General features: G+C 39.5%; 1 protein-coding gene across 2 annotated transcripts in view; it reads right to left on the bottom strand.

Moving 5' to 3' along the window:
* The window catches only part of LOC125414715 (alcohol dehydrogenase 6), a 40,799-nt gene extending 24,224 nt beyond the window's left edge, over positions 1-16,575 (bottom strand). Inside the window, exon 1 of one of the 2 annotated variants that reach the window (XM_085677657.2) lies at positions 16,543-16,575. In XM_085677657.2, the coding sequence (XP_085533783.2) occupies positions 16,543-16,560 (18 nt within the window). In that variant the 5' untranslated portion in view covers positions 16,561-16,575. Of the gene's footprint in view, positions 1-9,271; positions 9,419-16,542 lie in introns of those variants that run through there. The other variant, XM_048456852.3, reaches the window with a different exon arrangement.
* Positions 16,576-16,900: the final 325 nt, after the last annotated feature.

The raw sequence follows: 16,900 nt of genomic DNA on the forward strand, positions 1-16,900 counted from the left end.
CTTTCACTGCTGATGAGATAAAAAAGCTGTGGGAAGACAATGAACCATGGCAAAGAGCTTGTGCTAATTTTTTGGGAGAAATCAATAACAATTACCCAAAAAGCAAGAGACTTAACTTTATAAAGAGAACTTCTTGGATCCTTCCTCGAATTGGCCGTGATACTCCAATAACCAGAGCCCACACATTTTACACTGATGCTAATAAAGCAGGGAAAGCAGGTTACAAATCAGAAGAATTGAGTAAAGTGGAACAAAGTCCTTATGATTCTGTCCAGAAGGCAGAATTATATGCTATCCTTATGGTGCTTAGGGATTTTAAAGAATCTCTTAATATAATTACTGACTCACAATATGCAGAAAGAGTTATTTTGCATATTGAAACTGCTGAATTTATACCTGATGATACAGAACTGACCTCATTGTTTATCCAGGTACAAGACATGATCAGGAACAGGCTCTTCCCTATGTATATAACACATATCCGATCCCATACGGGTCTGCCAGGTCCTCTAGCACAAGGTAATGCAGATATTGATCAATTATTGATTGGTAGTGTGCTACAGGCATCTGAATTTCATAAAAAACATCATGTCAATAGCAAAGGCTTGAAAAAAGAGTTTTCTATTACATGGCAACAAGCTAAGGAGATTGTAAAGAAATGCCCTACTTGCTCTTTTTATAACCAAACACCATTGCCTGCAGGGACTAATCCAAAGGGTATTAAAAGGAATGAAATTTGGCAGATGGATGTGTTTCACTTTCCAGAATTTGGCAAATTAAAATATGTACATCACACCATTGACACGTACTCAGGTTTCCAATGGGCAACTGCTTTAAGCTCAGAAAAAGCTGATTCAGTAATCACTCATTTATTAGAAGTTAAGGCCATCATGGGTATACCTACACAGATAAAGACGGATAATGGTCCAGCTTATGTTTCTAGGAAAATGAAACGATTTTTTGCTTATTATAATATTAAGCATGTTACAGGTATACCATACAATCCTACAGGTCAATCAGTTGTAGAAAGATCAAATCGTACTATAAAAGATATATTGAACAAACAGAAAGGGGTGGAAAATACCCCCAGGAATAGGTTACATAATGCTTTATTAACCTTGAATTTTCTCAATGCTAATGAGAATGGGACATTGGCTGCAGAAAGACATTGGATATTGGAAAAGTCTGCTGAATTAAATCAACCAATTTATTTCAAGGATGTGCTGACCTCACAGTGGAAGCCAGGAGATGTGCTGCGCTGGGGAAGGGTTTTTGCTCTTGTTTCCACAGAAGAAGAAAAAATGTGGATACCATCAAAATTAGTAAAGGTTAGATCTGAAGAGAAGAAACCTCTTGGAAAGGAGAAATGACAGCATCTACAATGATGATGACCATACAGGTGGTAAGAAAAACATAGAATGGGGGCAGGGTTCTGTTCTTATCTCCACAGGAAAAGACTTGTCTTTGAAAAATTCAAAGGATCCTGGATGTTTGAATACTGACAGATGGAAAAATAACTACCCAATATGGATTATCAAGAAAACTGAATAGGTTCTGTGAGTATGAAGCTCTGGAATATACTAAATCATATTTCTGAATTTATAGAGCTGGTTTTGGAGTTGGACTCTTGGCTCGGTCCCTCTCTAATTCCAAGCCTGTTGTTAGGAGAAAAACCCAGAGATTCTGGAGTTTCTGTCTTATGTCAAGAGCCATGATATGAGACAGAAAGAAGTATGAGTTTAGAAAACATCCTTGCTTTTCTTCATATCTATCATACTTTTCATTGAATATGTCTATCATGCCTTTCATTGAACATATGTTTGTTTATGTCTATATAATTAATGTTTAAGTTTTCCACAATGAACAATGAGTTTTTTCTGCACTGACATTTGAAGTTTCCAAGAAGAAGATGGGACCCCCATAACAACAGCTCCACTCGGTTGATATGATGTCATGATACTGATAGTGCTACTACAAGTCCTGTTTTGGGTATCAGCTGCACAGATGATTCCAACTTGGTTAGCTAAAATGGTGCACATCTTGAACAACATTCTGGCCAGACCTCCACAAAATACTCAGAGACTGTTTGCAATTTTAAAAGACATTGACCTTGAAATTTAACCATCATTTTACTTTCACAGGATCCTCCAGAAAGAACCATACCCCCATGGCAGCTGGAAGTAATTCTAGAGGACGATGTCCCCTCTCTCAGCAAAGTTTGTCCCCAGGTTTAGGAACAATATTTAGGGATTGATTATAATTAGTATACGGTTGAGAGTTTGGAAAGGAATTTTTTAAGCTCAGGGATCATTTTGAAAAAAAAGGGGATAATTGGATAGATAATAATGGTATTTGTGAGTTACTGTTTATAGATAATTACATCGGCATATATTGAATATTGTATGTATGCATGCTTCTACCTGTTTAAAACATTTTTATGTATTGATATATGTATACCATATTGCAGTGTACATTTTTACCTCTGATTAAGATACTCATATATTGTTTATGTATTGATATTTATTGTTTACATTTGGAGGGCATTGTCCTCATTTATTGCACAGTTGCTTATTCTCTTAGTCTTTAAGTTAGATACATGTTAAGAATTGTAGATCAATAGTCATCTATGTCTGTCATATTTATGGTTAGACTAATCAGGTTCTTTAGATACATAGAGATTATATATAAATAATCTTCAACCTCTTCGAAGAGCTGTAGAAAATGGCATTTAATTTAATCTTAGAGTTCTGTGTAGTGAGACACAATCACTCCTGGCAACACTGACCTATTCCCGAGAGATTATTGAGCACCAAAGACACTCCACTTGGAGCTTGTCTTCTTGACAAAACTGGCCTCTGGGCAAGGAACTGCCCATACCTCAGCTACTGACAAATACACGGTATCTGGAAATGGATAAACAGAACTGTCAAATCTTCCCAAGACGGGGTAAGATGGTTTTGAAAAATCTTTTGCCTTTTAAAATCCGGAAATGGATAAACAGAATTGTAAATCTTGCCAAGACAGGGTAAGATGGTTTTGAAAAATCTCTTGCCTGTTAAAAATAATCTGTCAGTTATTCTAGGCCTTAGTCAAAGTTGGTTGCTTCAACACTGCAAACAGGTCTTTGGTGATTGCCCAGGTAGCCAGTTGTCTCTGTGATTTGTTGCATGTTTTGGAAGTTCTTTGATTGCACTTCCTAATTACTCAGGTAACATTATTTCCCTTCTCGGATCTTCTATGGGGTTGAAGACTAGATAAATGTAGCTACTTTCCTCTCATGACTTGGCGAAGTTATTTATTATATAAGACTTTAGCTAGTTAGAATAGGATATTTGTACTTATTGTATATAATTGTGTAGGTTTGTACTTACTGTATATAATTTCATAGTAGGCTTAGAACTCTCTTACTTAAACAAAAGGGGGAGGTGCTGCGGGAGTACCTTCCACTGCTTCAGCCAATAGTCGCTGAAGCATGAGCCCACGGTGATGCGGGAGCGCCTTCCGCTCCGTCAGCCAATAGCCACTGAAATACCAACCCACTGGGGCATGGTATATTTCTCTTTTAAAAAGAGCCGCAAGTCTTGGCTCCGGCCTCTTGGTTCCGGCTCCTGCTCCTGGCTCCTGCTCCCGGCTCCTGCTCCAGCGACTAGGCTCCCTTCCTGACGGTTTATGGTGTATGTAAGTTTTACCCCTCAAAATAAATACCCCCTTAAAACATAACTGGTGTGGGATTGATTCACCATTAGCTGAGCCCCAATTTCTCTCTCTCTCTGAGTTTTTAATTAATTGTTCTTCAAGGAAAAAGCATCATCTAGCTTTCTGTACATGACTTCAAGTGTGGGTCTCTATCAAGTATCTAGAAATTATGTTTTTTTTTATACTTTGGATATACATAACCAACACTGATCCTTTAACCTCTTTGAGATCTGCTGCATATGACAGTTAAAATATTTAAGTTTTCTGCAGTGAACCATGACGATGCCTAACAGTGAACTTTGAATTCTTCAAAAGGATGATGGGGCCCCATAACGATGATTCCACCAGAATTATGATAATGCCACTAAGCTGACAAACACTACTCAAAGATTGGCTTTGGACTGCAAACTGCTCAGGACAATTTCAAGGTGGCTAGCAAAGATGGTCCAGACTCACAGACTATTCTAGTCAGGACTTGAGATAAGTTCTGCACCTTCCAATTATGCAGAGACTGGTCAACAAATGATATAGATACCTCTCCCAGGAGGTGACAATTAACCCAAATTTTTCTTTTCAGGATTCCCTAAAGATACCATCACTCCTAGATAGCAGGAAGTAAATTTAAGAACACAACACCCACATTCCCAAGAGGTGTGTTGGTCATTCAGTGGGCTATGAATATTTGTCATTGTTTAGGGGGGTTGGTTAAAAGTTGTTATTGGTAATGGTCAGGAAAAAAGTTGAACAAAGGTGATCAGATTCAGAGTTCTTGTTTTGAAATGAAAAAAGGGAATATAGATATGATAGAATATAAGAGTAGATTATTGAATCTACTCTGAAAAGGAAAAGGGGGGATATAGAAATAGAATAAAAAGGTAGATTATTAAATCTATTTTTAAACCAAAAAAGCAACAAATAGTCTTAATTATTTTACATTGATATGAATTTTTGCATATTGATACAAAGTTAAAATTAACTTTGTTAAAACATACTTTACATACATTTTGAATCTTGTCTAAGTTATTGTACCTATGCAACAAGGTAATGCAAATTTTTAGCCTTTGGAAGTTTTTTTTGCCAATTATTTAGGGTAATAAGGAAATGAAGGCTAGTAATTAGTCTCCTGTTATAATTGAACTTGTAGTCATATTAAGTATGTTCTCAAGGTCAGACAGAGATATATTTTAGATAGACAGGTTGTCCTTACTGTATATAGTTTTTCTTATATTAGTTATAACCTTTTATATTTTAGACAAAAATGGGAAAATGTGGTGATAGTTTATTGGTGCTTTAACAAATAAAGCTTGACTGGAGATCAGAGTGTGGAGATAGTCACTAGTTAGCGATAGAGGCCAGGCAGTGGTGGTTTACATGCTTAATTCCAGTACGTGAGAGGCACATGTCTTTAATCCCAACACTAGTATGTGGAGACTGGAATACAAGGTGGGTAGAGACAGGATCTCGCCCATTCAGTTTGAGGATTCCATAGAGGTAAGAGCTAGTGTCTGACTGCTCTGCTTCTCTGATCTTCATCTTCTACCCCCTGATATCTGACTTCAGGTTTTTTATTATTAAGACCAATTAGAATCTGTCCTATAAAGAGCCTTTCCACACCTAGATAGTCACCTTTGAATAAGAAGACAATCACCATGAGTGATTACCATGCTTGCTTCCTGCCTGAATTTAAAACATGTAACATGGGTTTACGGATTACGAAAACCACCAGAATTAAAGAGACCTGAAGGTAGAACACCTGATCCCCTTTTTAAAATCTCACTTGGAACAATAGGTACCTTTCGTCTCACTCTTTTTATAGTCTAGACATCTTGATTGGGTTCATTTCCTCTGCCTGCTAAAGAATTAAAAGGCAGGGCAAGTCTTGAGTAGCAGCAGAGAACTCTTGAGCACAGCAAGCGGGAATAGACAGAATCAGCAGTTTAAGGAAGACACAGAGAAAAAGACCTGCAAAGCATGGGGTACTCAGGGGTCCCCAAATCCCACCTCCTCTCAGGGCAGGGGCTTTTTAAGTGTCTGAAGAGTCTTCCTCCTCTAATTTAGGGTTCTTTGGTTTCAGGAAAAGTGGGATGGTGGATTGACTCCCAACTGTTGTATACATGTCCTGATCTGGCCTAGAACTTGTTCAACTAGGTCATGAACATGCCTAATTTTTTTTTTTGAGACAGGGTCTATGCCTAATATTTTTGTCTCAGGTCAGGAGGTTGAGGAAAACGTCAGCCATCTTAAAAGTTTACTGTTTTTATTGCTTATCTCTGGTTTCTTTCCCTATTTGTCCACCAGGGAACCTGATTCCTGGCTCCTCTTTGCCCCCCTCTCAGAGGTCACCCTAACTACTGTAGGGATTTTGAGTTGCTGACCCCTCTTAGCTGTTTTGAGTTGACAAAAGGATTGATGAGGGAGGGGCAGCAGTAAGACTGCCTCAGGCATGGGTTGGTCTAAGGGACCAAGGAAATGCTTAGGTGATGTTGAGGATTCAGAACCTAATAGCCATTTGATGGTAGCAGTTTTTTTAGAAGTGTGTCAAACTGTTGAGGTAGCACCCGTAACATATAACAAGTGAGACTATTAGTAGTACTATAACTACTGAACGTGTAGTTAGAATAGTTGGGGCAGCTTTGCCCTTATTAGAGACAGAGAATGGGCAAGAAAACCATTTAAAGTATCCTTGGCAGGCTTTGTAATAGGTATCAATAAGATTGATGCTTTGTGCTGTCACCATAAGTTGTAGACCACGGAGGAGGTCACTTGTCCCGTTCACGAATTCAAGGAGCCTTTCATTGGCCAATTCAAGCTCAGAAGTCAGCTACTGAGTTTCTTTTACTGTGTTCTCGTGAAGAAGAGACAAAGTTAGTGAAGAAAAATTTTCTACCTTATAAATAACCTAAGTCCTACTTAGCATGGTGAAACATAGCCGTGAAGCTGGCTGGACAGTGCACCAGAACCTTCATAGTAGAATCCCGTAGAACATCAAAGAAATTCTCTGCTCTGTCTCAATCGATGTATGTCATAGTTGACAGATCAAAGAGCAGCTGGACAGTCAGCTGCTGTTACATTAGACTCTTGAACAAGGAGTGACCACTTGTAAACTTTGTAAAAGTAGGTAAAGTAATTTGCCCGCTATAGTAATAGATGCACTATTACTGCCCGGATAGGTGTAATGCCCAGTGGACGTGGACAGTATGGGCCACACCTGACTGAAATCCAGATGTCACAATCCAGAGTCCCAACCAGACAGTGGCAGCTAACTAGTAAACTAAAAGAGGAGTTTTTTTTTTTTTTAAAGCAGAATTGTGTCACAGTGTCCCAAAGACATCATTTGGGCATCCTGAATAATTTTTCAGACCCTAGTTTGACAACAGGATATGTGGCAATATCCTTTGGTCACTGTCCATGAACGGTCAGAGTACAGAAGGACACCTGGGAGCTGAGACGTGCCCTTCCGGAAACAGTGTTCTGTGGTTGGAAAACACAGCTTTCCACAGAGCTGGCCTCAATAACTAAGAACCTAGGACTGTTTTCTTTTCCCCTGCAGACAGACATTGCAGTGGTGAAGTAAGTTAAGGTCTTGTCCTGTGTCTGTGCAATGTATATATTTATCAGGACTAGAATCTTTAGTGAGAATGTTGTACAAATAATTTATCATACCGTGTCTGAGGACTGTAGTTCCTTAAACTGTTAAATAAACACAAACTGTTTTAATTCTGGTTATATCTTTATGCTGAGTGTTTAAGACCGTGGAGGGGCCCAAAATTAATCCTTTCTTTTTTTCTGCCAAAGGCAGTTGAAGTTGGTCCTCAGGCATGACTTGGACTCAGGAGAAGTCCCTGGCTCAACTAGTCTTTCCTTTGCCATTTTGTCCATCTATGTGAGGATAAGTCAAAGGCCTTGCTTGGCCAGTGTTTCACTTGGAAGTGTGGAGTCAATTTTTCCTGTGTTGACTATCCTCTTTAATGACTGGACATTTGTTAGAGTCCACTCAGTGATATATCTAACGCCACCCAGGACAAGAGAGCAGGTGGTTCCTCACAGTTACATAACATTTTGAAAGATGTTGTACAGTTCCTTGGGATTTAGTTGCCTTTATAGGACAATGGTGAAGAATCTTCTCTTTTAATTCCTCTGACCCCATCAGTGTAGTCTCCCAGGGGTGGTTATTGAACACACAGAAGGTCATTTGTAGCAGTTTATTATTTTTAATTAATGTGTAATGGTAAGGTAAAGTTTGACCAGAAGTTAAAGTGTGGTCATTGGACCAACAGATATTCTTACCACTCTGAAACTGCTAGAGAAGAAAGTCCCATTATAAACTCACTGACCTGTGAACAACTAATGTCTCCAGATGGTAAAAAGATCTGGGAAGTGAGACACAGTCAATTTATCAGTAGAATGTAAGTTAAATAAAAATTGTTCTCATCATAAAAATTGAGTAAAAATGTATGATAGGAAACTAAACACCTAAGGTTTTACAATTCTACATTATTTTTTTCAGTCTCAAATTACATTTTAAATTTCAAATATAAGGAAAATTGAAAGAAAGCCTGTAATCCTTGGTCTTTATTATTGCCTGTACTATTGGTATTAAAAGACCTGGATAAATCCAGATCCCCCTAGCAGGAAAATATAGAGCCAAAAATCTAAGCAGGGAGGGAAGAATCAGAAATCTAGGATTAGCCGGTTCAGTTTCAGGAACTAGCTGAAGATAAAGTTAGATTGTAATCTTGAGAATAATCTTGAGAAACAGGGAGTTGCCCCCTTGTGATTATCATTGGTATTTTTGGAACTTTCTATGATGCCCTCCCTACCCCTTTGGATTACTGGGCTGTGGTCTCTCCCCTTAAAAACCCCTTCTCCCAGTTACTCGGGGTCGAACTCTTCCCCTGTATGGGTTATGAGTCTCGGCCCCAGTGCACTGGTTCCCATCTTGTCGATTAAACCTTGCATGATTGCAGCAAGGACGGTCTCTCGTGAGTTACTGGGAGGGTCGTGTCATCCCGAGGCTTGAGTGAGAGTCTCCCCACACTGGGGGTCTTTCATTATAATCTTTTTTAACCATTTGAAACCTTCTCAATTGTTCTTTGCAATATTTAATTATGATTTAAATTATTTCTTAAATTGCAAGTGCAATATACATTCATTACAAGAAATTCTGAAATATAAGTAAGAAAAAAATCCACCAATTCTCTTATTACTTTACTTTCTTTCTCCTTATGTTGGAAAGCCCTTGGGTGTCCTCACATGGGGTCATAAAAACAGCATTTTGTAATCTACCTTGTCCCATTCATTCCCATGCTTTAAATACATATGCTGCATTGATGCTTAGAGCAGAGGTCACTTAATTTCCCCCCTCATCCTCATTTAAATAGTGTATGAGTACCCAAGAAGACTTCAGCAAATCCAGAGTTGTTTTATCTTAGAACCAATTTCTAGCTTATGGACTGTTCCTGTCCCTTTAGTTGGCTTTAATTTGCTGTGCCTTGAGTGTAACGTGGGGGGCAGCGTCTTCAGCAAATATTCAGACACAGCAGAAGCAGAAGCTAAATGTAGGTTGTTTACTTACTTTTCCCTTGGTGCCCATTTTCCTCGGGAAGCTTGCTTTGGAAGTGTCTTTCTCACTGGTCTTTCACCTCTACCTGGAATTCTCTGTGTCCTGTGCTGAGAACTCTGAATAAATAGCATTCCTGCTGGCTGGTTGTCCAGTCACAGCCCTGCCTGACTCCTCCTGTGATATTTGTATGTCATAGTATTTGTATGTCATCTACAAACCCATCGCTCCAAGCTGGCACCAAGAGTTCTTTTCATTAGTTCTTTTCTTATCTTTTATTACAATATATCGAATAGAGAAAAGTGCATCAATTGTACAGATAACCACTTAGTAAAGGTGTTTCAACTGCTCTGGAGCTTCCCTCTTCCCCACTCTTCTCTTTTACAGCCTGATAATTTCCTTGCATATTTATTGTTTTGCCACATATTTGTGCTTTCTTATCTAATAGTTAGAGTGTTAATATGTTCGTGCAATAATAGACTAATTATAGACGAATACTAGTCTAATAATAGACTCCTAGAATGTGTGTCCTTCCAAGTGTTTCCCTCTCAGTTCTGTTTGTAAATCACTCACAGTGAGGCCCATATTTCTATACGATATGGCAGCCAGGCTCTAAAGCCATAGTCAGTATCTGGAATGGTCATGTAACCTTCCAGACAGGCTCTTGCTACCCTAACAAAAGGTCAGGATGTTGCTCTGTTCTTTCTTTGTAATTTGGGGGGTGCCTGAAAAGAGGTGCTAATTCAGGCTGTGACTGAGCTAGCATACAGACCAGGAAGATGTGGACATGACTGAAAGCCAGTTACCTAGTTACCTAGAAAACAGAATGCTAATGTATTTCCACCTCAGTTAAGTGTTGGTATAAAAACTGTTTGGAAAATAAAGAGAGAAGTTCTTCAGGTTTTGAACTCAGGATTTCACAAGTGATCACTGAGAATCTCCCTCCCGATAAAACCATATGCGTTGTGTCTTTATTCCTGCACCTCCACGCTGGTCCAGAGAGAGAGATAGCTTATGATGGGGTCTGGTCTAGAGAGATAATTTATGGTCCTGGCTAGCACCAGACTCTGACATCACAGTACCTTAAATTATAGTTTATTTTCCTTCTGGGTGGGCATTCTACTGTATGAACCCACCATAGCTCATGCACCCCCTTTTCTCTCTGTTCTTTTTTTCTACTCATGGTGACTCAGTGGCCACACAAAAGCTCTCTTCATGAGCCCTGCTGCAGGAGTGCTCAAGGTTGCTTATGCAACATCCAAGACTGATACATCCAGAACATACTAACAGGGTAACAGGGAAGAAGATTTATCATTAGAAAAACAGTGAGACAGCCCTAAGTGTCATTCTTAGGATTTTGGATGGTATCAGAAAAGGAAGTCATTCTTTTTGAGTTAGAACTCAGAAAACCGGAATGTCTTTGCTTCAAAGATCTGTACACAACTGTCTTCAACGAGTAGCCTCTGAAGACATAAATCCCTCATCTCATTAATGGACCCATCTCCTTCATACATTTTCAGGAAAATCAGCTTTCCTAGGGGGTGATCCAGAGATCAACAGCCTAGGTGGCAACACATTTTATTCTTTTTTAAAAGATAAATTTATTTATTCATTGTATGTATTGTACATGCATGTACATTCGTGTAACATGGTGAATGAGTGGAAGTCACAGGACAACTAACAGGGGTTAGTTCTCTCTTTCCAACACATGTTGACTGAACTCAGTTCATCAGGCTTGGTGGCAAGCGTCTTTTCTTGTGGAGTGATCCTTGGTGCATTATAGTCTAGCTTTCACATTCTCTAAAAAATGTTTTCTTCCATGAGTACAGAATACAGCCCAGAATCATGTACAGACTTCAACTGTCTTGTCTCATTTGTGTCCTTAAATTTCATAGGAAATTGTGATCAGTTTCTTAGATTCTCTTTACTTTTCATGCCATTTTTCAAGTAAAGCAGCATTGTTTTCATCCAAATTTCTCTTCAAAATAGGAATTTAGCTCCAATAACTTTAAGATCTTTCTCTTTTCTTTATCTTTTTTCCCCTCCCTCCCTCCCTCCCTCCCTCCCTCCCTCCCTCCCTCCTTCCCTTCCCTTCCCTTCCCTTCCCTTCCCCTTCCTTCCTTCCTTCCTTCCTTCCTTCCTTTCTTCCTTTCTTCCTTCCTTTCTTTCTTTCTTTCTTTCTTTCTTTCTTTCTTTCTTTCTCAAGAGCATCTTGATGATTCAGTAAAGAAATACAGGTTGTTTTTCATGAGATATCTTTCTAAAAACCTGTGCATTGACTCTTTTTTGTTTGTTTATGTTTTGAGACAGGGTTTCTCTGTGTAACAGTCTCTGTGTAACAGTCGGCAACTCATTCTGTAGAACAGGTTGACCTTGAACTCACAGAGATCAACCTGCCTCTGTCTCCTGAGTGCTTGGATTAACTACACATTTGCCCTTTATATTTCTTGTCTCAGGCAAAACCTTCCTTAGATATGTATATATTTTTCCATTCAGGCAGGTGTACACTTGTGCATCAGGAAGAAATGGTGTTAGGAAATCTGGCTGTAACTTATAACAAGTAGCCAAAGCAAAATGAAAGATTCAGACTGGTGTAGAAGGAATGTTTTATGACCAGTGGTTAGATGAAGGAGGGGGTATAGAAGAAAGGTGCAATTGGACTGGGGAGATTTCAGTCTGTAAAGAGCTGGCCTTAAAAGTGTGAGATGTGGAGAGATGGTTCAGTGATTAAGAGCACTGCCTTCTCTTTCAAAGGTCCTGAGTTCAATTCCCAGCGACCACATTCCTCTGTAATGAGATCTGGTGCCCTCTTCTGGTCTGTAGGCATATGAACAGGCAGATCACTATAAATAAATCATTATAAAAGTGTGAGACCTGGGATTGATTTCCTAGAACCTATGATCTAGGCCTATGTTGGGCATGGTGTCATTTGACTACGACCTGAGCACTGGACAGTGAGAGCCAGAGAGCTCTCTGGGGCTCAGTGGCCAGCTAGCCTGTTCTGCCCGGTGAGCTTAGCTCAATGGGAGACCCTATCTCAAGGTCAAGGAGGTGAACAGTGCTCTAGAAGATGACCCTTGAGGTTGCCTTCTGTCCTCCAGTTAAACACATTTGTGCCCACACCACTTCCCCCACCAGCCACATGCACACTCACACGTTGCTAGCCAGTATTATTTCATTTTCTTAAGTCAATAGATTTGCAGAGGGGTGAAGAAAATGTGAAGAAATGGAAACCATTTTGAAGAGCCAAGAGGCAAGCTCTTCAGAGAATGTCTCCATGGATGCCCCTTAGTTCTTGCCTTATTTTCTGAAGTTGCTCATCCATATCTGATGCCCTGTACCTGTCCCAGTCATCCTCTGTAACAATACATTAGTATCCTTGAGAAATCCAAGCTTAGAAATGTCACTCACTGGATCTACCTGTTTGCTTAAGTCCATGTCACCTGGTTTGCTGTTCTGGTGACTTCCCCATAGCTCCAGTCAAAATAGCACTAGAATTTCAGGGTAAGATTAAAAATCTAATATTAAATTCGATCTGTCATCTATCTATCTATCTATCTATCTATCTATCTATCTATCTATCTATCTATCTATCTATCTATCTATCTATCTATCTATCTCTCATCTACTTATCCAGTATCTATTGAGCATAGTACAATCTGTGAGTGGTAGCTCTGTGGTCCTGGTCCAAAGGTTCTTGGACTGTGTTTTCTATGTTGGTTCTTCTAGGTAATGTTTCTTCCAGTTTGAAGACTAGTATTTTTTTGGTTTTCATCCATGGACTGATTTTGTCATTTTTTTGTACATACATAATATACATGCACTTGTAACCCAAGGGTAATCATTAATTCTTGGAGAATGTGTGATTATAAAACTACATGGAAGAAAAGAGTGGTCAGTAAAGAAGCTGTTCACAAAGTTGCTCTCTGTTTAGTTAATTTTCTATTTTGTGACCATGACTGCAAGGTAAAAAGGTGAGTTCGGTTCTGAGGCTTGAACCCATCAATTCCAGAGCTCACCCCAGGCTATGACTTGAAATTTCACCAACCCCACCCTAGAAATATCCATCATGGAAAATTCTGCCCCCAGGAAACCTGATATAAACCCGCCACCTACTCCTGTGTTTTTCCCAATAAAGCCCTTGTGTGAACTTTGTTTGCACTGTGGCTTTGTACTATGATTTGGCTCTCTGTCTCCAGGATACATTTCCCCTCAGAGTTGTAACACTTGCATTGGAGACGCCTTTCCCCACAGAACTTTATTACTTACAAAATGACCAAGCAACCAATAAAAAAGTATTTAATTTGGGGATATTGTTTCAGAGAATTAAAAAAGAGAGAGAGAAGGAAAATTACAGAGTCCAAGTTTTATCAAACACCTGAAGATAAATATGAACTTTGTAATCAAACAGACTTCAAATCCAGCCTGTGTTCCAACGAGCAAGCACATTATCGATTTTGCTGTATTTTGTATGCAAAATGACTCATACTCAACAGGCACTAGCCAAAGACAGGTAAGCCTCACTAAATAAAAACAAGCAATAATTTTATCTGTATGAATTAGCTTAAACAACAAAAAAATTTATAACACAAACCTTATAAACATTCCATTATAAATTTAACTCTTGAGAGAGACATGTCTTCTCTTTTCCCTTGAGACTGAGCCAGGAGGAACTAATCTCCCCGGCTAGGAACTCAATAGAGTCCTTGCCAGAATGGGCACTTCAAAGTCTATTTTCTGGCAATAAGAGACCTGCCACTGAAGGGTAAATAACTCCGTTAACAACCTTATGGATGGCAGAAGGGAGAAAATCACTTAACCTGAATAGAACGACTTAGACTTATGGGTGCTCTGTTGTTTGCTCCCATTCGTCTGTGATTCTGTTTTTTTCTGCCAAACCATGCTGCTGTGCTCACTCGTACTCGATTATAAACTCCTGTTTTAAACTGTCTGAGCAGGATTACTTTATCTATTTACATTTTTTTTGTGGTTCTATACAGATTTTAAGGCTGTTTCCCTAGTTCTGAGAGAAATGTTTTTAGTATTTTGTTAAGATTGCGTTGACTCTGTAGATCTCTTTGGGTGGAATGGGCATTTTTAACAATAAGGGTAAATGAACAAAATGGTCTTCCATTTTTTTTTTTGTCTTCTGTTTATATCGTCACTGTTTTGTACTCTCCTTTCTAGCTACCTCTCCGTGGTCTGGGCTCTTACATTGTCTTTCACGTAAATCGCTGGAAAAGCTTCTGCTCCACCGGTTGGTGTTATCGTCTTCAGATGCACCCTCCGTACCATGGTGTCAGCCATCTCCTGGGCTAACACATTAGAAGTGATGCTTCTGCGCATTGCCTAACAGCATCCATGGACATCACAGTCTCCTTGTCTCTCTGCAGTCCTATTTTCTGCCACTGTCTGCCTCCGCCTTGTCTTTCATCCACACAGGCTTCTTGAAAATGAACAAATGAGAGCTCTTTTGGTCTCTGTACTTTCCCTGTGGTTTCAGTTGCTTACAAAGTCTTGTCCGCTATTACCTGGTGGGTCTCTATTTCTCAGGAAAGTTTCTCCCTCAGTGCCACCTGCTCTGGGAAGCCAGGGTAGGTGTGAAAATTTCCTTGCCCTCCATCTTCCAGATCTTTTTTTTAGCTAACTATCTGTATCTGTGAGGAATCCTTGCATAAGTTGTCATCAGTGTTTTGGATCTTGGCCATTCTTACAGGTGTAAGATGGAATCTCAGAGTTGTTTCGATTTGCATTTTTCTGATGACTAAGGATGTTGAACATTTCCTTAAGTGCCTTTTAGTCATTTTAGATTCCTTTGTAGAGAGTTCTCTGTTTGGGTCTGTACTCCATTTTTTTTAATTGGATTATCTGTTCTTTTGATGACCAATGTCTTGAGTTCTTTGTATATTTGGGAGATCAGACCTCTATTAGATGTGGGTTAGTGAAGACCTTTTCCCATTCTGTAGGCTGTAATTTTGTATTAATGACTGTGTCCTTTGCTTCACAGAAGCTTTTCAGGATCAGGAGGTCCCATTTATTAATTATTTCTCTCAGTGTCTGTGCCACTGGGGTTATATTTAGGAAGTGATCTCCTATGCCAATGCATTCAAGTGTACTTCCCACATTCTCTTCTTTAAGGTTCAGTGTGGTTGGCTTTATGTTGAGGTCTTTGATCCATTTGGACTTGAGTTTTGTGCATGGTGATAGATATGGGTCTATTTTCATTCTTCTACATGTTGATATCCAGTTATACCAGCACCATTTGTTAAATATGCTTTCTTTTTTTCCATTTTATATTTTTGGCTTCTTTGTAAAAAATCAGGTGTTTGATGGTGCGTGGATTAATACCCAGGTCTTCGATTCAGTTCCATTGTTCCTCCTGTCTGTTTTTATGCAAATACCAGGCTATTTTCAATACTGTAACTCTGTAGTAGAGTTTGAAGTCAGGGAGAATACAAGCTGGTACAGACTCTTTGAATGTCAGTGTGGCGATTCCTCAGAAAATTAGGAAACAACCTTCCTCAAGACCCAGTAATACTACTTTTGGGCAAATACCCAAAGGCGGCTCAATAGTACCACAAGGACATGTGCTCAACTATGTTCATAGCAGCTTTGCTTGTCATAGCCAGGACATGGAAACAACCTAAATGTCCCTTGACTGAAGACTGGATAAGGAAAATGTGGTCCATTAACATAATGGAGTACTACACTGCAGAAAAAAATAACAACATCTTGAATTTTGCAGGCAAATGGATGGAGCTAGAAAACATTTTGAGTGAGATAACCCAGACCCAGAAAGACAATTATCACATGTACTCACTCATAGGTGGTTTTAAAACATAAAACAAATAAAACCAGCCCACAAATCACAATAACAGAGAACCTAGACAACAATGAGGACCCTAAGAGAGACATATATGGATCTAATCTACATGGGTAGTAGAAAAAGACAAGAACTCCTTAGTAAATTGGGAGCATGGGGACCTTGGGAGAGGGTTGAAGGGGAGGGGAGAGTCAGGGAGGGGAGCAGAGAAAAATGTAGAGCTCAATAAAAATCAATAAAAAAAAGTTAAAAAAAAGAGAGAAGGGCTTTGCCTTTGAATGGGGAAATCTGGAACAGAGCTTGTATGCTGCCTACTGAAGTAATGAAAACGCTGAGAAGGGACAAGCAGATAGCTGTAGTAAGAGGGAACGGAAAGCGGGGAGAGCTTAAGACCGCGTGTCCTGTAGAGGCCTGGGAAACGGACACAACTATGGCCCGACACACACGGAGAGAAGACACCTACCCGGCTTGCATTGCTCATGGTGGCTTCCTTACATTATTGTTGTAGGTGGGACTGTTTGGGCCAGCAGGTTCTGGTGGCCATATTTTCACCGTGGAAACAACGGGAGTGTGTCAGCCTGTCAGCACTGGCAGTTCAAGGGGCTGGGATCTGAGGTTTCTGTATAGTCAAGCCAGATAATTATTAAACCACATTCTGTTAAATCTTGGTAAATGTATACTTTCTTGTTACTTGAAGGCGATTTCTACGAACCTATTTGGTAGTTTACTCATTACTGGAAATATTTTAGTCCTCCTCTAACCTTATGTGTAGGGCAGATCTAGGTCAAGGATCTTGATCTTCTAAGAGATAGACCTTGGTC

Source organism: Myodes glareolus, chromosome 17 (genome assembly GCF_982192425.1).
Source record: "Myodes glareolus chromosome 17, mMyoGla1.1, whole genome shotgun sequence".
Taxonomy (NCBI): Eukaryota; Metazoa; Chordata; class Mammalia; order Rodentia; family Cricetidae; genus Myodes; species Myodes glareolus.